This window comes from Hippichthys cyanospilos, chromosome 18 (assembly GCF_059441005.1).
Source record: "Hippichthys cyanospilos isolate Australia breed blue-spotted pipefish chromosome 18, RoL_Hcya_1.0, whole genome shotgun sequence".
Lineage (NCBI taxonomy): Eukaryota > Metazoa > Chordata > Actinopteri > Syngnathiformes > Syngnathidae > Hippichthys > Hippichthys cyanospilos.
Window position 1 is genome coordinate 1,641,469 of NC_142386.1, and position 22,887 is coordinate 1,664,355.

The 22,887-nt window shown below is 40.0% G+C and overlaps 1 protein-coding gene across 1 annotated transcript in view; it reads right to left on the reverse strand.

Annotated features, from left to right (window-relative positions):
• Window positions 1-349: 349 nt before the first annotated feature.
• uvrag (UV radiation resistance associated gene) overlaps window positions 350-22,887 on the reverse strand; it is a 40,529-nt gene continuing 17,991 nt past the window's right edge. Inside the window, exons 12-15 of the mRNA XM_088440657.1 lie at window positions 22,440-22,605; window positions 16,220-16,295; window positions 6,919-7,010; window positions 350-3,103 (exon numbers count right to left, since the gene is read on the reverse strand). Of these exons, the coding sequence (XP_088296783.1) occupies window positions 2,371-3,103; window positions 6,919-7,010; window positions 16,220-16,295; window positions 22,440-22,605 (1,067 nt within the window). The 3' untranslated portion in view covers window positions 350-2,370. The remainder of the gene's footprint in view (window positions 3,104-6,918; window positions 7,011-16,219; window positions 16,296-22,439; window positions 22,606-22,887) is intronic.

Consider the following 22,887-nt stretch of genomic DNA (forward strand, 5'->3'; position numbering starts at 1 on the left):
TGAGCAGCCAAAGTCACATATTTTGCAGACAAGCATATGCATATCTATATCGCAATATAATTACTTCAATATGACCAAATAAAAGCTTGGCAAAGATCCAGAGCCACTTTCAAGTGATGCCTCAGGTTTGTGAATGGGGTAAATGGGGGGGTGCATTCAGTCACTTATTTGCAGGACAAATCGACTAATTTCAGCAACACAAAAATGACCTTGATTTAATGTGGGCTAGAATTAAAACCATGAATATAAATAAGTATAAATAAAACCATTTTTACTCAATAAAGTGCAATAGGATAAATAAAGAAAAATAAATAAGCGGTTTGTGTTTTAAAAGAGAATCACAGGTCAATGGACTGCAAGTCTTTAATAACAAAAAGAAAGCCATACAAAAGTATATGTACACGGTTACTCATCGAACCGTCTTGCGGTTAACGGAAATGATCTTAGTACGTTTCATCTCATCATTTTACATAAATCCTAAAAGTCCGTCGGGACCGGACAGGACTGGGACTGAAATGAAAGTCGGGCTGCCGGTGGAGGATCTTTACGCTGCGGATGTCCAACACACTGGCTGGGATATAATTTAACAATATACATTTGTCTTAACTTAGGGGCTATAACACTATTAAGTTCATCTGAAAAATACAACACAAACAACATTTGTGGGACATAAATAGACTTTTTTTTTTTTTTTTTTAATCTGAATACCGGTGCAAGAAAGTATTCAGATGACAGACAACCTCCCAGAAGAAGGAATTGCGCAATATCTCACTTGCAACAGAGCGATATCCCAACCAATTACAGACATGTCCAACAAGGACATTTTAAGTCTTCTCATTATGAATCAGTGTATTCCAATATCAATATCGGGGAAGGTGACATTTCCAAAAAAAAAAAAAGTATAATAAAAACAATCGTGATGGTCCAGTGCGGTCATAGGCGGGCAAAGCGCTGCGTGATTAGTTCCCTGTGATGCACATGTGCAATAATTCATGCAATCGTTGCCGATGCCATGCAAGGTTTCCATGCTAGTCTTATATTGTGAGGTGGCTGACGGGCAAAGGCGCCGCAAGCCGCAGTACTACAAAACGCCGCAGGAATGAGGAAAATAAACAAGAGCGAGGAAAAATAAGAACGCTGTAAAAGAAAATACAATGCAATCACAAAAGCGAAACGGAAGCAAACAAGTGCAAAAAAAATAACACGCAACAAGATTAACCTCAAAAAACGATGGACGTAAACTTAAAATGCGAAGGTCAAAATGTGAGTCTCGCCCCCTAGTGGCATCACTTTTGTCGTGCAGCCTCGACTTGCATCTCGTTGTGCGTGTTCCTTGCACTTGTTTTGCGGTGTGTTTGCGTTAACATTTTTGTGATCGTCTTTTTTTCTTAGTTTGCTTACTGTGTTTACATTTTTTGTTACCGGTGTTTTCTTTTCATTTGCCTCATTGCTGTGATTTGAGCTTTTTTTGCGGTTGTTGCGCGTTTGTCCGATAATGTTATTTTATTTGTGTCCGCAAACGGCTGAAGATAGAACGGATCAATAACAAATCCCAAAAGATTGAAAACATTCTGAAAGCAAACAATATTGACGGAAATTAATAATGCGCATGTGCTAATTTGACCATTTAAGATCAATAACAGTGAAGCATGCAAAGGAGCTGTTTCGTTGAAGGCAAACTTGAGGTATGAAAGTATGAAAAGTAGACTCTAAAAACAGTTGGGTTAAAAATAACCTAATAATGGGCTAAAAAAACATATTTGGATAAAATTTCTGGTTGTTTTTTTAGAAAAATTCAAGGTTGTCTTGTTTAAAAAAAATAATTTTTTGGTGTTGTTTTGCTCTAAACAACCCAGAATATTGGGTCAAATATAGGGTGAGTACCTATAATTGGGTTAGTTTTAACCCAACTGTTTTTATAGTGCATACTGTGAGCTTTATATATATATATATATATATATATATATATATATATCCTTAACTTGTTCTGTGATCTTCTAACAGTTACCAGGTGAGCGCATCTTTACAAGATGTGAGAATGGTGCTTTTTATACAAAATATGATTCATATGGAGCTCCAATTACTTTATGCTTAATCCAAAAAAATGTATTGAATCAACAGTATTATTGGATCCATTGTCAAAATATATGAAATGCCAGCTTTGAAAAGAAGCCAGCCGTCCCTATACTTGCACGCGTAACTGAATTTCATTTGAAAATATGCTATGGAATATTATTTTTTTTTATAGTAAGTGCAAATTGGTCATTATCGGAGAAGAGTTCCACTACTGCCCTCTCACTTCACATCCCTGCCTTATTTCTGAGCAAAATCCTTGTGCAAGTTCTTCTCTTTCTCCTCCGGCGGTCCGCCTCATTTGTCCGAGTTTTTGCGCGGCCGTCGGAAGCTGGACATGTTCTCGTTGAGCGCGTAGATGCGTCTGGAGAACTCCTCGAAGCCGGCCGCGTCCAGTTCCCCCAGGACCTGCTCGTCGCATTCCACGGCTACCGCCCGGTCCACCGGGATGCGGCGGTAGTCCTCCGTCCCGGTCTCCTCCGCCAGCTCCGAGCCCGGGCCGAGTCCCATTCCCGGACCCAGGTTGGTGGCCTCGGTCCCGATGATCTCCTCGGCTTGCTCCACCGAACAGCGAGGACCGGGACCCGGGACCAAAGAGCCGTTCGCGACGCCCGCGCGCTGAATGGCGCCCGCCGGATCGTCGCCGCTTTCGCCCGGCGCCGAAGAGCCGCGGGGCTTTTGCTCTTCGGTCTTCACTTTGTGGACTCGCGTCTCTCCGTCGGCGCCGGGACGCGCCTCCGCCTCGGCGCCGTCCTCCTCCGTCTCCGCGACGTCGATCGGGGCCACGTTGGCATCCGGGGAGGAAGACAAGACGGGCGTTTGGCCTTTGGTGGCGGGCTCGGCCCCCGCGGCCGTGCCATCGGCGGGAGCGGGGCTCGCCTTGTACTCGCCCGCCTCGGAGCCGGCTCTCCTCCGGAGGCCCCGGTCCGGGGAGCTGGCGCGGCGCGGGTAGCCCATATCGGAGGCGGGAGGCACGCCCAGTTGAGACTTGGCCGGGACGGGCGCGGCGCTAGAAACCTGCTGGCGCTCACTGTAAACCAAGGAAGCATTCAGTAAGCAAAGCTGCACCCGCGTGACCTTTTTTCGGGATGCGCCAGCCGGCTCGTCGGATAAAAAACGCCTGAGCGTCCATGAGCGTGGTCTAAGAGCCCCTTCCCTTCATACGCCATGATGACAACAGTAATCTTTTGGCTCCTGGGAAATTCAAATACAAACTTTCGTTCGTTCGACGCAGTCCAGACTCAATCCCAGGCGCATATTTTATTTATTTATACTTTTGTATTTTCTAGTGTCTAAAAAGTGCCTGCTGCTCAATGTATTAGGATCCAAATGAGGTATTAAAGGATGTGTATGTGATGCGTTTTGACAAAAGCAGGCTTAAGTTGCGGGGATCCATTTTGAGTTTTTGACAGATATCCAGTTTTGGGATTTCTTTATAAATATCCATCCAATCCGGAGCAGGCCACACACTTCTTCTTCTGATGGACATTCAAACAAAGGAGGCAAAACCGCGTTGTGTTTTGAATCCGGGGGGGGGGGGGGGGGGGACAGATGCATCTCTAAGGAAAGCGCTCTTCCTTTGGACATTTTGCAAGGGGTGCACAGCGGGCGCCGGCCCAAGTATGCCAGACATTTTCCGGCGTAACAGATAACAGACCCTCAATGCGAAACAGCCCACCGCGGCTGTAAATTCACTAGAAATGGGGCCCTCCCTTTTCTGATAGGCACGGCCATTTATAATAGAGCCCACTCCTCGTTCGGCCCGTTCTGCTCGCTCTTAAGTGGGTTCAAAGGTGAAAAAGATTCTCCGTGTGATCTCAGAAGATTCATGTTGGCTACTGAATTGCCTCACTCTTTTCATTTGGAAATGGCCCGCGGAAACTGCCCACTTCTTACCAAAAAAAAAGAAAGAAATGGGAGCACATGTGTTGAATGTGTACTGGTTTCACCATCAAACATATGGCGGTCGACATTGACCTTGAAAGCCTCTTGAAGACACTGTAACATGCGGGAAATACGCGATTGCGAAATACGTTTTCGTTAGTGTCACGGGGCGGCCATTTTGTCACTGGCTGTAACCACCAATCACGGCTCAGGTGTTTTCAGCATTTGGTTTACAAGCTCGTACCTGAATCTTGCGCAATTGTGTAATGTTATATTCAAAAAGCAACAAATCTGAATATTGCTGCTTTATTTAAAGTCCACAAACAACATATTCTTTAGAATGTTGTGTTTAGACTAGTGGGGCTCCATCGAAAATCTTTTGGATTCATTTTTTGGGGTTATCTGAAAATGTTTCTACAGATTTCAACACTAATTCAAAACCCTTCAAAGTCATAAAATAATAAATATACCTTTAATGTCGCAAACATTTTTGGATGTCATTGGAATGTAAAGCATATTAAAACTGTGTGATACAGGATTATATATAAATAATAGTATATAGTCATGATTAAATATGTCATCAGAATAAGTGGTATGGCATTATTTTAAAAAAATGGGGACAGTTAGCAGTCGCACTACAAAGAGAGATTTGTTAAGAAATTACAGGCCAAAAATGGACCTGGACTTTAGCCAGTGGGATTTAATCATTAACAAAAAAAAGTTATTTAGAGTGATTTACTGGAAAATGTGTATTTTAAAAATTATGCATCGTGATAAATACCAGAAAAAAACATCTGGCAAATGAACAAGTATCATTTTTTGCTTTTGCTCTTACGGCTTTGCTTACTAATAGAGACCAGCAATGAAAACAACATTACAGAAAAAATAAAAAATCCAAACATTGACACTAACAAAACTTGAAGGGCATCCCTAACTTTTTGGAAACAGGTCCACATACATCCTAGTCAGTTAAAAAGGAATGAAGACAGATGTCATAAAGTGTCAGACATTGTTTAGCGAATTAGAAAATGTCAACGATGAAAATGTAAAGCTTGTGTTTTAAACTTGTTGCCATAGCAAAGTGGGCGACCCAGTTTTTTTTAAAATTGTTTTTTGTATTCCTCTTCTGTATTATTTCGCAATTAATGTTTTATTTTATCAATAAACAATACAAAATAAACGACACAATTTGGCAAATCGTCTAAGTGAGAAAAATAGTTCATAATATTTCAATGCAAAATAAAAATGTCAATTATTCGATTAATTCAAGGAATAATGCTCGATTACTCGATAGAATATTCCATTACATAAATATTCAAAAGTGACAGCCCTAAATAGATTTTTTTCAAATTTGCCCTCATCTTGATGATAGTTTGAAAATACACAGAAACAACAGAAAAAGATTTTGGAAAAAATATGAAATCTACCAAATTGTGTGCTAAATCATCTCTGGCTGCAAAATATGTAAGTGTGAAGAGCTACAAAAGCTCCAGTTATACACAGCATTTACAAATTAATTGGAGAGAAATGATTAGATGTCAGTTTTTTATGCATTAAAAAAAAAAAAAAAACCAGATCATCTGAAATTTGAACTTAAACAGGCGATGGCGACAACATTCTCGGCAACCAAATGAGATGAGTAAGGCTTGGTGGTAAATAAAAATTGCGGCTGGACAAATGGTCCAATTTTGGTATATTATAGTTCACGAGTGAGGTTTGAAGATCTTGGCGATGATATTCAACCCAAAGGATACATACTTCACATTTGGAACATTCGTTTTACTCGGCTTGCACTTTTCAAAACCTGTGGCCGGAGCAGCGGCGTGCAGGCCAATGAGCCGCCTTTTTAATGGCCACCATGTGTTTATTGCACCGAGGGGAGAACGTCTTGATTGAGCAGATGACATGGGGCTTAGTATCGGGGTTTTGTGCACGCGGATGGATGGCACACACACACACACACACACACACTGAGTAGGATGCACGCTTTGATCTGGTCTATCTTTGGGCCCTTCCACTTCCCATTAGGAGGGAATCGGAAGAAGGACCATTTGAGAGCACCTTCTCATCTTTCAAAACAAAACATTATTCAATTAATGTGTGTAATACACGTTCGGTTCCCTGGGAGGTAAGCGGAGATGAAAGACAGCTTTGTGCAGAGTCGCAAACCGCGTCAACGCCGAGCCTCAAATTTCATATAAAAACGGCGTGCGTGCAGTTAAGCGCCACTGAGCGCTCTTAATGAATATAAATCCAAGGAAAATGAAATCAAAATGCATTGTAAAAATGGCAAATGGATGTGCACTTTTTTTTTGCGGAATTACAATGACTACTCATTTACAAACTGATGTCTACTGAGCAACTGGGGGTTCAATGTCTTGCTCAAGGGCACTTCAACATGGTCATGATGGTTGGGGGCCCGAATCCAAAGCCTCCTTATTGGGAGACGACCGCTCTACCACTGAGCTATATACATATATTAGAACTGGCAAAACTAATCAATCGACAATTCATTGATTTTTAAATGATCGTCAACTTTTTCGATTGAATAATCTATTCTAAAATTTGTGCGTGTATTTTTCAATCTATGTTTCTTACTTTTCTAGAAATTTTATAGGCTAACGTGGCCACTATATCCTCCTGAGACCGAAAATATTCTACTGTACTGGGCTTTTTTTTTTTTTTTGTCTAATTCTTTTGACTCATTCGAACTAGTTTACAAATTCCTTGTGTCCGCAGTAGAGGACATCCTGGCCTTTCCAACGATGTCTTAAGGTTAAGACATGGTTATGGTGGAACGCAATTATTTGTGGTGTCTTGCCAAGACAAAATCAACACGACAGTGGACACAAATGAGTTAGCTGGATCTTAGGAGGATATAGCTGCAAGAGCCTAGTAAAATTATTTATTTATTTTAAATGTAATCTTGCTTTATGCATAGAGGCGGTTTCTTCATCTTACCATCGGACAAGCAAGCCGTGTTCCAGAAAGTTCTTGAGGTTGGGTAGTGTTTGCTGCAGGTCCGGTGTGGTCAAGCCATGTTGATATCTCAGCTGTAAGAAAAGACAACAAAAGAAAAAGAACACGTGTAATCAGACTATTACTTTTGGAGATACGTAATGGACATCCTCAGTTGATAAAAGCCATGTGAGGCAATGGGTGAAGTGTAGAAAGAAACGAGACAGTGGTGGCGAAAAAAAGTAAATACACGTTAAAAAAAAAAAAAAAGGTGTTCGCGAACCACAATTGTGGTGCCACAATCTCCAGCCGTTGAACATTGTCATATCAAAGCGAGCCTTATCCTGCAAAGTTTATTTGCTCTGTGTTACAGAGCAGGATAAGCGCATCATGTCACACGTTGTGAATAAATGGCAGAGGCCCGAGTGTCTGCGCCGTCTATTCCAGCTGACATCTGTTCTCTCCACTCGGGCGCCATAGCAACACCTCTTTGCTTTACAACCACACTGAGATCCGGTTTAATAGGCCGCTTACTCATGAGCTCAAAGATTAGGGAATAGATTTAAACAAGTCACTACAGACATATAAATAGATGCACAAATGCTTTTTTTTCCTGGGTTTAATGTCAGGGGGTATTATGAAGTATTACGAACAACACTAAAAGTGCTAAGGTCAAATAATTCATTCAGGGATGCAGATGAATTAAAAAAAGAGAAACAAAGGTCGAACTGTCAAATTTCTCAAAGAAATGTCAATGATGTAATATGAAGACTTTTTTTAGCCCCATACATTGCTTTATACAAGTGAAATGAAAGCAAACCTCATTAACTTCCTGTCGTTCTTGACTGCCCCCTAATGGCTGAAACTTGAACAGCTAAAGCTGAGCTGCTATAGTGTAGATTGTTTGTTGTGACAGGTGATAATCTGGGATAATACAGCCCTGGTGCCTTTGGGAAGTTCTTCGTTTTATTTTTGGAAGACCCATCTGCTAATATTGCCCTTAACAAAAGCCCGCTAACTTAAATCATTAAGCGTTTTTAACCTCAAATATAACAACAGCCATTTGGTCAATAGGTGGTGCAAAAGCACAAGTGATGAAACTGCATGTCAAGAAGGACTTTGCAGACATGTGTTGTTTTTTTTTTTTAAAGCATTGTGGTGTGTTTTTTTTTTTTTTATCTGGAATCATTGAGCAGTATTTTTATCTGATTTACATCTCAAACTTGTGATACCAGCTGAGAGAGTGCAATGTTTGGATGTTATTTTTAGTCACCTATTTTGAAAGGCAATCACCCCACTTGGTCAACTTTTTTTTGGCCCCGCCCCAACTTAAAAAATGAATAGATTGTACCAGGAAAGTCATCAGGGCGATCCAAAAAATGGTCAGAGTGTGTGGCATGTCTTCTGAGGCACGAGCAAAATCAGAAAAATCTACGTGTTAAAGCGTAGAGCAGAACATATCCCACAAAATGCTCAGGATAATTCCACTTGAGACCACCAGTCATTTCTAGTTTCCCTTTCATTCATTTTGGTGATGTATGCTAGAAGAGTCCTTTTTATACATATCCATATGTGCACATGAGCGTGTTTTCAAACTGCCCACAGGATTCTTTGTAATGGGGCTAACCAGATCGTGGTGAGAAATTCCCATGTCCCATTGAGCCAAACTGTAAGGTGAGAGGTTCTAGTTGGAGAGAAGGTGGAGTTGGGGCTCCCACTGGTTCGTTCACATGATGACATAGTGAAACAGATCCGTCCAAGTCCGGATCATGGTTGATCACATCTTTGTGTCTCAACACCTTCCCTATTTGGTTTTTCAACAAATTCCACTCAAGGCTTTGGAGACTGTGCAACATGTGTGGTAGGCAATCAGCGGGTATGACCAACGGGGTTTGGATGAACAATGATCCTGTCATGTTTGACTCATCCTGATTACAGAGAAATTAACAACACAAAACTCCGCAGTGTATAGAGCACATTCCTACCAATCTGCTCAGCAGACATAAACAAATCCCAGTTGCAAAGCGCCAATAGTAAAACTTGACAGTACGTGCCACCCACTCAACGTGCCCGTTTGCCACGAGCTCCTTTCTCCAAACAAGAACAGCCTGGCTTCTGCCAAGTATTACTCCTTGCCTGAGCGTGTCACTATCAATCAGGCCCAAATTCGAACGTGAGCGTGGGCGGGCTGAAAACAACTCTTGAGGTTAATAGCTGATGATGTGGAGAAGCGGGGAGGGTCCAGTAACAAAGCTTATTCTTGCATCGTCACTCAAGATGGAAAAAAAGGGGCAATCGACGGGTGCAATTTTCACATTGAATTCCACGTGTCAAAAGGTTAAAACGGAAGGCACCAAATCAAACTGCGGAGTAGCCTTTGTGTGACCGACCCGCACTACGTTCCAATATCCAATAATGTGTGATCAGTAACACCTATGCTCACGGGTGGGATTTAATCGCAAATTTTTTTCTAATCATAAGAAGCAATGGAGACCTCCAATGTGGTGTTTCCCAATCAGGGGTCGGTGAGCACATTGAAGGAGGTATTTAGAAACTCATTAAAGCTCAGCTCCCCAAGCTTATACGTTTTTCTTCTAGGTTCTCAAGGAAAACACATATTGAAAGCTCAACAAAAAAATCAGAACCAAAACAACAAAGAACATCAGCCTAACCCTATTCCTTTTTCTTTCTCTCAATGGGCGTGAACTATAAGTGGACTTCATGAGCCGGCCTGGTCTCTCGATGCCGCGGTTAGCAGGATTTCACTGTTACTTGCATGATATTAACAGATTAAAAAATATGCAAACATCTGTAACTTGTTGAATCCAAACCAAAAGTTATTTTGCATTTAATGACCTCTTATTATACTATGGTTGCGCATGTATTCGGAATACTTTGGGAGGTATTGAGTTCGTTCCAAATGTACTTTCAAAAGAAATATGCCATAAAACGTTCAATATTGAACACATTCTTTGTTTATAGTTTCAAAAGAAATTGTTTGCTTGGCACTTGAAACCACGCATGCATTCGGGGCATGTTTTGTTCATTACTAAATTCCAGCAGCCAAAAATTGACATGTAGATTTTTCCCCCCGCAACACGAGACGACTCGTGCCAACTTTCTCGATTTAGATAGCCGGCGAAATGATTCTCTGTACTCGTTGTGATTATTGTTTTAATCACATACATTTCAGTTTATAGTTCTCCAAAACATAATAAACAAACTCATTGTTTGGCTCAACATACGCAATTTTCATCTGACATTGAACAGCCAATTTAACCGGGTCGATTGCATCGCTGATATAAACCGCTCACGCTGCAAACGTTGTGTTTATGTGCTCTGCGAAGCCAGAACTCAAGTATTATCATAACATTTTTAAAAGGAAAGCTTGCCTAATTGTTCATTTAACATGTTTAAACATTAATGCCAAATTCGGCATTCGGCACATATCCTTTTCGTCAATCTTTATTTTAAAATTTGACTGACCCGACTTGGTCAATCCCCCCGAGCTCGATTTTAAACCTGTAGTAATGCAATAAAGCGATTCTTAATATTCCTTCCTCAAAACTAGTTCATTTATAAGCCGTGCACTCTGTCCTTTTAATACACGTCGTTCTCCCTTCTTTCTATAACGTAACACAGGTGTGGTGTATTTACCGAGCCTGTCTGAGTCAAACTCAAACCAGATTGTTCAATCACATATCTTGTTGTTACACTTTACAAGGTATCATATTGCTGCCAAACTCAGTCAGCAGATTTACATAATTATGTAAAAGGCTGCCTGAAATCAATGGAAAATTCAGTCAGGGTTGCTGTCCTATTGAAACATTTTCAAGTTGTGATTCTTTTGTTTCGTTCTCCTCCAAAGCAAATCATTGGAGTTAAAGCACAATCATATAAAGTTGTTGTGACCTCATGGTTATTACGCTCATCAGAGACACTGGTGCTGAGCTACTGCGGTCAAGTAACCTAAAACCAACATGGCCCATGTGAAGTCACAACACTGAGGGCAACTTCCTGTTTGCAAAATTGGCATATCGCGCCATCATCAATGGTAGCCCAATAAAACTTGACGTTTCAATACATTGCATGCTCATTGACAATGATTGCAACTGCGGATGGACATCTTAATGGCACTGAAACAAAAGTTCAAATATTCAATTAAAAACTGGATAAAAAAAAAAAAAAAATCAACTGCCCATTACGTTTCATTCATCTCTTTCTTTCCTCTGGTAGAGAAATGTTGCAGTTGACTGTTCTTCCAAGGACAAACTATTTTTATGCATGCACCATATTTCCATAAGGCCCCTATAAAAATAGTAAAGTAAGGTAGTAGTATAAATGGAGGATGTATATATGGTTTGTGGGCAGGTGCCTATCCTGGCTTCATGCTGCTCTAACCTCCTTGTGAATGGATATATTATTTCTGTTTCCTCTATATTTTAACGCTTCATGACTGCTGTTTACTATCAGCATGAGCAAAGAATTTGAGAGTGAAGCGAAATTGTGTAAGGCCTTTCTTGTCAATTGCAGTTATATACTTCAAAATATATGGCTTTAAGAATGTGTAGAAAAGACTTGTTTGCTCAAACAGCGGTTAATCATATTTTAGTTGACAAATCCAAATAGATTAATTTGGACTCAGCAAAAAACAGTCCTCGGTGTTCCTTTACTTTTGGAGAGGAGTGTGGCCAAATTCCCATGTGGGGCGTTAACTGCATTATTTGCTTATAATCAGATAAGGAGAGTTTCTGTAATCTTTGATTAGACTCGGGGATTCAAAATCATCAAGGCATCCGTCTCAGTTTGTTACAGGCCTCTTAATTTGTTTGCATTGGAAACAAAGAGGAGACGTTTTTCTTTATTCCCAGCACCAGCATTCAAACATATAAACCCGAACCATATTGACATAGCATGCCTTGTATGCATAATGTAAGCCCACACTTCCTGAACTACTGCAGACACGCTAATACGTAAACATTGCGACTCATTTTTTAGAAGCCTATAAAAGCCATAAACTGATTGAAAAATAGAGAATTAATAAGAAATCTACTTTGCAACAGATAATAGAATCTCACACGCACACAAAATCAAGATTCTAGTTTACTATGACTCAGAATGGAAATAAAATGGCCCAAAGTCAGTTTTATAAGTTAAAAAATAAAGACCAAATTTGCTTCCTGTCAGTTTCAGATGATGCAAACTGCCAAAGAGGAGGCAAAATCATGTCACACACAAAGGGTGCTCTGCAAAATGCCAACTTCAACATAAACATACCAAATTAGACATGGATGTCAATGCAACGGCTGTAGTACACTTTTATTTTGAAGTTGGCCTCGCGTTTTTATTGCCTTCACATCATGTCTCTAACCAACATTGACACAACGGCATTACAGAAGTCATATTAAATTGCTGATGAAGGATGCTTAGAAATTGTTAGTCAATTACGCCGCCATTGGACGATACGGGACAATTTGCCAGCGCTATCCGCTAAATACATGGTGCATTCGAGTGGAGTTGAACATTTTAAAGTCAGACAGAAAAAAGGTCCAAGTTATGGCAATAGCCATCAGTTTGGTTATATTAATGAAGTTCCGAAAATCATTTGTCAAATCATTTTTTCTCTGTATGGACTATTTCCTCAGAGTGCACACAGAGTGTTTGTTGTATTTTGTCAGGGATTTAATCACAAAGAGCAGGTCAAGTTTCTCTTCACGAATCTGGTGCAAAGTCTAGCTCAAACTTTGGTCTCCCAATCCTGTGGTGGCAGATTTAATTCAACACAATGATCCGTTTTCCGCTGTCATTTAAGATAGAGTACGCCATTTTTATAGCACTCAAAATAAAACAGTCAATGCACAGTGTGTAATTTACTCTTGGTGAACTCTACTGGAACATAATCAATTCCTTCTTATTTTTCAAAAAGGTAATAAAAAAATCGCTTCGATTACTTGGACTTCATGTGCAATTTTACTTAAATGTGTATTTTGTGACGCATTATTGTGAAACTTTATTAAAGGAAGCGCGGCCATATCTGTGCACGGTTTAGCCATTTCTTTTTCCACGTTATCTTCCTTTGGAATGTACTGCAAAGTGAGTCATGAAACGCAAGACTCAGCTGGACACAGAAAGGGAAACCTGGAATAGTTCAATAGTCTCGAAAATCCAGCTAAGGCTGTCAAACCCCACCTTTTCCTCTCAGAAGTAGTGAAAATGGTGATAAATGCTTCAGACATTCCAAGGTAGATCTCTCTTCCAGGAGCAATGCTTTAGGGATCAAATAGCACATTGTTGTGTTGTTTCCCACAAATGTACACTACTAGAGTTCCTGGGAACAAATTCGACCCCTTTTTGTACACTTTCTGTACCATTTATTGCTTATGGCTGATCATTTAACAGAATGTAACTGGAAACAGACATTTCATTGATCGAGTCAATATTCGGTTGTTCAGAAAAAGCTTCAGTTCATCCAATCGCAGAATGCACACAGACCGCTACAAGAACTCAACTTCAGTAGTAACCATTACGATACCAAGTACCGATTATGGACTTTGTACGATCAGGATTTATGAAGATGATTACGGCCGTTTCTGACGAATTATTCAAATTAATTTGATTAATTACCGAGCCCTATGACCGGCTGTGATACCGATTTCCGATACTTTGAAATAAGGACTGGTATCGGTCCAATACTGATACTTAGAGCTCATACTTATTCTTCGCAGTTCTATATTTTATTTTTAGTCATTTTCCACTACCAACTTTCCAAATCACCTAACTTGGAAGTATTGCGGACCAAAAAGCTATTTCTGCTTGTTTCCATATTCGCTAACCTCTTACTAGACTTCCATTATGAGTAATACCCATTTTTATAGAGCCACAATTCCCACTTTTAATTGCATATGGCGCTCTGACGTAGGTAACAGACCACCAGCATGGCATTCTGCCTGGATATCCTGGTGTGAAATTGCCCAAAGAACGTGAAAGACTTTCCTCAGTAGACAGAAACAAAGGTGAACCCTGAGCTGACCCGCTTAGCCAGCATGTGTTTTAGTTCCCGATGCTTGGTTTCCTGCGCCTGCGGCCCACAAAATATGATATATCATGTTTAGTAATTGTGCTCAGCCCAAACTCCCGAAAACCAGGATATTTTGTAAAGCCTCCTTGTCGACTAAGCAGCCCCACATGGCTATTCCACAACAACGTAGTCAACTATGAACTGGGAGAGGAAAACCAAAAGTAACAATATGTCAACAAAGATGTCGCCAATGTCTTTGGGAGCCAGTCATGATAATAATATAGCCATTGCAGCCATTAGCAAATTGTATCATAAAATTGTTGAAAGAAAGCGACTAATGTATCGGAGCTTCGACGTATAAGTCAGTATTTCTAGTACTGTATTTTCTGTTCCACAAGACACAAATAAAAGCATTTAATTTCCTCAAAAATCAACAAAGCGGCGTACAACCGGTGAGTTGATCAGAGTCGGAAAATCTGCAAAAATATTATTGTGCGACTACGGTAAGCCCTCCGCTTGACTGACTGTCGGGACCATTTCCCGCTGACACAGGGACGTGAGCGAAGGAACACGCGCCGTATGTACTCTCGCAGTGATAAACCAATCGAAGAACAATGTGTAACACGTGCAGTAAGTACACTGGCAGCGATAAACCAATCAGAGAACATTATATAATACGTGCAGAATATACGCTGGCAGCAAAAAGAAACAAACAGAAAACATTAAGTATTGCGGGCAGTACGTACGCTGGGAGTGATAAAACCATTCAGAGAACAATAGGTACTTATATTGGCGACCACGTATGAGCATTCACCTTTTAATATGGTGCGCCGTATGTATGGTTAAGTACAATAAATCCCATAACCAAGACTGTCTCTAATAGGGTGTGCCGTATGGTGCGGAAAATACGGTACTAAAAATTAGTAGCAGTACACAACTTGGAAAAATAACCAACAAGTTCAATTTTAGCCGTTCGAGCACTCATCTAAGATCAATGTAAAAGTTGAATAGTCTCTCTAGTACATGCCTCGTGTTTTAAAGATGAAGCAAGAAGATCTAGCGAGAACAAGGAACAAAATGTACCAGCTGGAACTCAAAAGACCACCTGAGCCAAACAATCAATCAAACGCCGACACGCAACAGGAAAACGGCTGGCAAGTGTCACTTGCTAGAAACAGTTGTAAACAATTATAAATAAAAAATAAATTGAACCTAAAGATCTGAGGTGACTTTACCAACTCTCAAAAAAAAAATCTGGTGTCCAGTCATCTTCAAAAGTGCATAATTTCCACCTGGAAACTTAAGATAAAGCCGCGCTTTCATGCGTTTTTATCAAAACCATCCAGCATGATGTCAGCTCTCAGACAAGTCGATTTCATGAATCTTCCATGGGGTGCCATCAGATGTTAACTCTTGCTGAAAGTTTAATTTGACCACTGATAGAAGACACATGGGACTGCCTTGAGGAGTCAAAAAAATGACTAGCCGCCAAATATTAAATCTCAAGCAACAAATTTAGCTGCGATAAATCACGAATCAAAGTTCTCTGTTTGATAAACAAAAACATCCATAAAGAAAAACCGAATGCGCAATCATGTACATGATGGTTCAAAGGAATCTTGCGCCAAATGAGATCCAGAGACAAACTTACAGACTCAGCAGATCGTTTTCACCTCTGTCCATAAAACCGATACAGATTCAAACTCGGGTCATTCCAAAACAGATGTCTACCATCATCTGTTACACAGGTGGATCCACATGTGGAGCACAGGATAACTTCATACCATAACACTATGTGTAGAGCAACAAAAAAGCTGCATATTTCGTTATTACGGTTTTACAAATGCTAGGAGTATTAATAACACTAGGAGTATTATTTTTTTCAAATTTTGTATAACCATCAAACTTTTAAAATCCGGATTATATGATTTTTCGCTTTAAATGACGTTTCGACGTATCATCTCCTTTTGGAGGAAATACTTGAATATGAACACATTTTCAAATGGCCTCTCTTTGAAATGTATTTTCTAAAATGTTTGACCTTCTTTACTACATTACATTGTTTTCATTTCATCTCTACTAATTCTTTTTAAAAGATACTATGAGTTCCATCTTTGTTAAATGATCAAAATATTACATCTTGAATATAATAGGTTTGTTTTTTTCTAGTTCTGGTAATTCCTCATTAAAAAAAAAACAAAATGGACTCCCTCCCCGCAACATGCTAATGTATCCAAAGTTTTGCATTAAATTTGTGACATGATTTGACGTGTGTCGATACTTTACCTGAGCAATGTTCTTGTTGAGCAAGTAGACACCGTATTCAAAATGAAAGCGCTCTCCTCGGGGGTACAAAGGGAATCTGTGAACAACAATAGAAAAAAAAAGATGTTTCCAAGGCTTCAGCAACTTTTCAGCTGATTTATTGTCTGCAAAAAAAAAAGCTGACACCTTCAAACAAATACTTGCGAGCCCAGCATTGCCTTTTTTTTTTTACATTTACAATAACCAAATAGTGTGTAACCGTACGACATCTAGGCCAATTGCACTGCATTAGAGGATTGTTGCTTGTTTGTAGTGCTTGCTAATTTTCGCTTGAAGGACTCAAATGTATGTTGATCTTTGGTGGTGCATTCTGCCAATAATTCATGTAGCCAGCAGCGTTTACCATGGCGAATTCTTGCAGATGTTTGAAGAAGCTGGCTCGGCAACTATGAGCCCTCCACATTAATGCTAGCCCAATAACTTGTTAAACTGAAAAATCAAACTGAAGCTAGACGAGGCCAAACGACCTGATCATTCAGACTATTTCCAACAAATAGAAGCTTTCCTATCTATACAGAGGGAAAATCCCATTGGTGCCAGCCAGATGTTTCAGCCAGGCTTTACAAAGGGTGCCTCGAAAAAATATGCTGACATTCATCGTTGGAAACTTGTCTTTGCTACGGGAATTTATTACTGGAGTCATCTTTTTTGTTATTACGTACATATATTTCCAGATCTCGTTAAGAACGATGTGCAGTATAATGCGACAGAATCAAAGAAGCTCCAAAGAGCAAGCATGGTTTTGGTGCAACTGTGATGTCATCTTCAGTTGACAACAAGAGACAAAAAAAAGCTTCTCCCTGAGATAGAGTCAGAAAAAATAGATTTTGCTGCTTATTTCACGAAAGAGAACATCATTTGAATGACATTTTTGGGGTTGATGTCCCTTTTGAAACCTGGGAGTAACCCAAATCGAACTCCACACTGGAACCCAGTCTCAAAAAACTAGACTCGGAAACTAAACATGGAGCAGTGATTCGGTTTTGACGGTAAGCCGATGATCGTTGCTTTGTCATTTACAAAAACGATGCACATTCTTTGGAAAAATCCCTGCAAGATGCAACAGTTTGACAATTTTACATGTTCTAACTGACCAACACAAAGGCGTCATTCATGCATGTTCACGGATTGGCAAGCATGTGAGTGAGCATGCGTGTATACGTCTCCACAAAAGCGGGCACTGTTGTAAGCTTCCCTTGTGTGTGTCTGTGTCTTCCCCCAGGGTTCGGGACTTTTGTTAATGCTACGTGAGAGCCAATGGATGCTCTTTTCCCCCTTTTACTACAACCTATTGGTGCCTGAGGCAGAAAGCGAGTGCAGAAGAAAATAAGTGGGACTTCACTGGATCCGTCCATCTATCATGAGATCAAGCTAATAGCGGTTTAAAGTTGCAAAGAATCAGATGTTCGTGAAGCCTGTGCATCAATTTTGATTTATTCCACAGCACTTCAGGACACATATTTTTGAGGACAGGCGAATTCTTAATGTGTTGCCTCTTGGATCTTGAAATAAACTTTAAGGATTACAACTTACTCTGGGAGTTTGAAGAAAGTCCGAAGACACATTTTAAAGGTGGAAAATTGACTTTTTAATTGTTTGTTGTATGCTGGGAGATGACATGCAAAAGTAAAACGACATTAACAGCCCTAATAATATGTGTGCAGCTCCAACGGCAGAACATAATTTGATCAGGTCCAACAGAAATTGTGACAAGCTCTGCAACAACGCAAATTTAGAGAGTTTTTAGTCCAGCTGGAACATGCATGGGAGAAAGAAATGAAAGGGAAAGCACAGAGCGGAAATGGAAGACTTTTAATCACTCGGCCAGTGGCAGCTGCATACACTGAAGCTGTCCCCTATATTAAACATTGTTAAATTAATTACAGCTCTGGAGGAATATTCAGAGGGGGGAAAATAAAACAGTGTGATGTTCCTCCGAAGGACGTAGAGAAAAATAAACAGTAAAATATGAAAATTATGCGGCTTTAATGTGCACTTGCAGCTGGCATGCCATTGTTTTATATATATATATATATATATATATATATATATATATATATATATATATATATATATATATACATACACACACACACACACACACACACAAAATAGCAGAAACCCAGTGTACAGGTACTCTTGTTTTAAGTATGCTTGTGAGATTTTAGGTGTCTTTAGTGTGCAATTTAAGCAAGCATGGAACCATCATCTAGGTCCTGAAACTGTCAAGCCACCGATGGCAGTGGTTACTATATAAATCACAATGAGCTGTAACTTTCAATATTTGCGAAATGATTACACTTACCATCTGTCATGGAATACACTTTTAATGGCCGCTGCTGCACCCGAGACCTCAATATAACGCTTTCGCCATCTTGGTCTTTGCTGTTAAAAGTGCCTTCTGAGTGATGTGGTGGCCGTTTGCTCTGTCGTGCTAGGTTATCATCATAGTTCTTAAGAATATCCAGCGTCCTGCTGGCCCCAGCTCCGAGAGCGGCGTCCCAATATTCTCAATGCAATAAACAAAAATCGTTAATAAAAAAAGAAAGAGACATTTAAATGTGTTTTATTTGAGATTCAATGGCCAATGGGCTGCATACTTTCATCATTTTTATGTTGGATTATTTAAGATTTGATGGCTGGAATAATTTCACACACACACACACACACACGCATATATATTTATATATATACACACACACACACACACACACGAACGAGTTACATTGCAGGGCCCGTTCGTTACCTAAAGGTGTAATATACACCTTTATATACGTATGGATGTTGGTTTTTCGTTTTCTGTCACATTTTAATGCATCAATAAAACCAAAGTATGGAAGCGTTAGTTAAGCGCATCGCGCCAATGTGTATTTACGATGATTGAGCCGCCCTGCAGCCTGGCAGTTTTCCCTATGAAAAGGAACTTTAGGTGGAATGGCGCAGATTGAACGTGGTTCCCGCTTCTCCTACTGTGCACATGGTGCCTCTTAAGAGACGTGAAAGTGTTGAAGCCCTGGAACAATAAGCACTTTTCTTTGAGCTCACAGATTGCGCCGGTTGGCCTCCGACTCCGATTTTTCATTCATACAATTCACCTGACTGAGCCGACCTCAACAGTTTGGCTTTTTCTTTCATCAAAATGGTAATGCGCACGTTCGTTCAATGTTACTTTACATGAAATATATATTTTTTTGATTTAAAATGACTCCCCTCATTCGTGAGGCTAGATCCAAGCGCTATCTGCGCTGGCTTTTTAAATAGCGGAGCACTGTTCTCAATCAAACAGCAGACATCTGGATTGCATCTTCCCAGATCACCCCCAAGCTTTAGCTGGGCTCTATCCTCCAACCAAAAATGTGGGTGCAACATGTCGTTAGGGTCCACTAACTTCAGTTTGAAAATCAGTCCGAGTGCCAGATAGTCAATTTTCACATCTTATTCTCATACAATTGAAGAGTCTTTCAAACAGTCGCCTGCTCCAAAAACCCGGAGGACAATAGATTTGGGTTCAAGGCTTGCACTGACTGACACAGATGTGGCTCAAAAATAATTGGATTTGAAGGCAGCATTATTTTGCTACCCCAAACGCCAATAGGCGAATGCATTTGACCGTATTACGAATATGTACTGTACTATAAAGCTATCGCAGTGGAATCTTTCAAAAAAAAATCTTTATCCTATTCATAAAAGTCATAAAACACATATGCAGCAACAGTCTTGTCACACTTAATTGAGTCAGCTGCAAACATCAGAACTTTTACATGATCCTCTCCGTTTCAGTAATATCCCTGGAAGGACTCGGATGTTGGTTCAGTCTGCTCGCTTCTGTTATTGAAAAATGTCGTAACAACCTCAGCTAACACTAACTGCTAACAGCCAATTGACATCCGCCCATTAGCTCACCGCGTACTGGTATTTATGGTAAGTAAGAATGGAGCCGATTTAAAAATGCACATCTGTGCGTCGAAACTCGGCTTATGTGGCTGACGGATCAATCTTCCTTGAATGGTGTCAAATTAAAAACGTTCTAATATTTAAGTTACTGTTTATAGGACGCAGCCATAGTTTTGGCTACCTTCTTGGATAATACAACCCTAGTACATTTGGGTAAAGTCTGTTCTTTATTTTGGGAAGCTCCAGGTGTGAATATTGTCTTTAACGAAAGCCTGCTAATGACTAACTGAGTAAGTGTTTTTAAGCACACCTATAGCAACAGCCATTTGACAAGCAATGGAGCCGTCGTACATCAAGACGGTTGTTGCATACGTGTTTTGTTCCCCGAGCAATTGAACAGTACTTTGTTTTGGTCAATCTTTTTTTCCACCGTCCTTCTACTAAAGTATTAAACTTTAAATTCCAATAAGTCCAGAAAAATAACAATTCAAAATTAGCTCTCCTTTTTGAGTGCAAGACTACAATCCAAAGACCGCTTGCAAATCCTGCCACGCTTTGAGAACCCAATCTCATGCCACCTCACTTATCTCAATTGGCTGCCTCTTTCCGGCACTTTAATCACCTGCTTTTTTTTCCTTACATTGTTAGAGCTGGTTAGGTGCTTTCCGTCTGCCCACACATCATTTTGCAGCGTGAGCACGCCTCGCTAGGGCCCCTGGGGTCATAAACGCATACAGGGGGCGTGGAACTTTCCTGTAGCATTGACCCCTCTCATGCACACCAAAGGGCACTCATGGATTGTTGTGTCTGTCAAGAAGACAGCCTAAAAGTTTATTTTTGATGCTGAACCCTGGTGTGAATATCCTGCATGGAGGAACTAGAAATGCATACAGTGAAGCTAGGCCCCCTGTCACATGGGAGTTTAAAACAACTGATTCTCTCCAGCTGTTGTCATGACCTAATCACACACACACACAACGCGACAGTCATTCAATCATTTGGTCTGATAATGTCGCACTTTTTCCTCACACACTTACTCCCAACTGTTTGTCTTATTAGGGATGACAAATGTGGATGTAGAAGTGTCAAAGCTTATCTACATGCCAATCCTTTGTTGAAGGATAGGTGGTGTGATGTTGATTTAATTCATTCACGGCACTGTAGTGTGTAACGTTAATGGATTTTAGACAAATCCCTCCCAATAAACTAATAAATGCGGTCTATGAAACAAATTTAGCAGCTTGAACGGCACACTTAAATTAGAACGTTTACATCTATCGAGCCAGCCTATATGGAGCACTTGAGCACTACTAGCCAGCGCCTAAATAAAAATAAAAGCATACCAAGGAAATTGACTGTCTATAGATTATTTCGTAAACTTAAAAGGTTGATTTTAAAGTTAGTATTCTCATGGAATTTCCAGAGTTTTATTGTCATGCAGAGCAGTAACAATGAATGCTGCGACATACTGTATATTTATCTGACGTACTTAAAACCGAGGTACTCAAATTACTTGAGGATTCTTTTCAGCCTTTTCAGAGAGTACAGTATTGCTTATAATTCAGTTGTTGCCTGGATGCTTGGTTACGAAATCAAAACATGCACACAACACAACATTTTATGACTTACAGGAATACTTTTGGCAAATCCCCAGGAGAGAGAAAATACTTAGTTTGATGATCTCTGCATGTTTGTCAATATCAATAGGATGTAATTAACATTATTTTTCATCCAACAAGTTTTCAAAGAGACATTAGATAATTGCATTACTTTAGTCAACTAAGATGACCAGAAAATGAAAACAAAAAAAAAAGATTTTATGGCGGAAAACTCTCCCAAAAGCCATATCCAAATCAAAAACATGCAAGCATTAACATTCTGAGAAATGTTTGGAAATTTTGCAAAAGAACATTAATTAGGGAATAAGAAGAGATTTATGACTGGTATTTTCTTTTTTTTTTCTCCAGCTTATGGCCAAACTTATGGTAAAAGATGAGACAATTACATCATTTTTGAAACACATTCAACTACTAAACATATGCAAAAAGACGTAAAAAAGGGAATGTTTGAAAAAGGATTCATTTTAAAGATAATTAGCATAGGATAGCATAGACGTACTTTTCTCTTTGCGATAAAATAATAAAACTCAGTATAGATCAGCACACATGACAGACGATCGTTGACTTGCAACGATAACATGGTGCAAAACATGTATTTGCCAGAGTGAATTTAATTTACATGCACACAGACCAAAAAAATCAAATTGTAGTCAAACGTGTCAACTTACTCCCTCTCCTTCTCGGTAAGTCTGTCGGTAATGGTGTCTTTGATGGAGGAGCGTGAACCCTTGTGGATTACTGGATACCTAAGTGGGATCTGCAGGAAGCACGAGATCATCAGGACCAAGTGGGCCGTATAGCCCAGGGCAACTGCCACACTCCCATCATCCTTTGCTGCAGGAAAAACACAGCGGGGAAAATCATTCAACATTCCCAAAAATTGAAAGCTCGGAGTACTCTAGTATCAACAAATGAAAGCTCCAACTTCAATTAGGCAACCTACTGTACTGTCGATCCCAAACGGCAAAAGTTTTATTCCCCAACAGTCTTTTACCGCCATCACATTCTTTCCTTTCATTAACAGCAATAGCAACACTCCAAAAATGCTCATTTGAGTGCTTTTGGGGGATGCTTAACAATAAGACAAATCCTGGCTCTGCTTGGGGGCGCAACGAG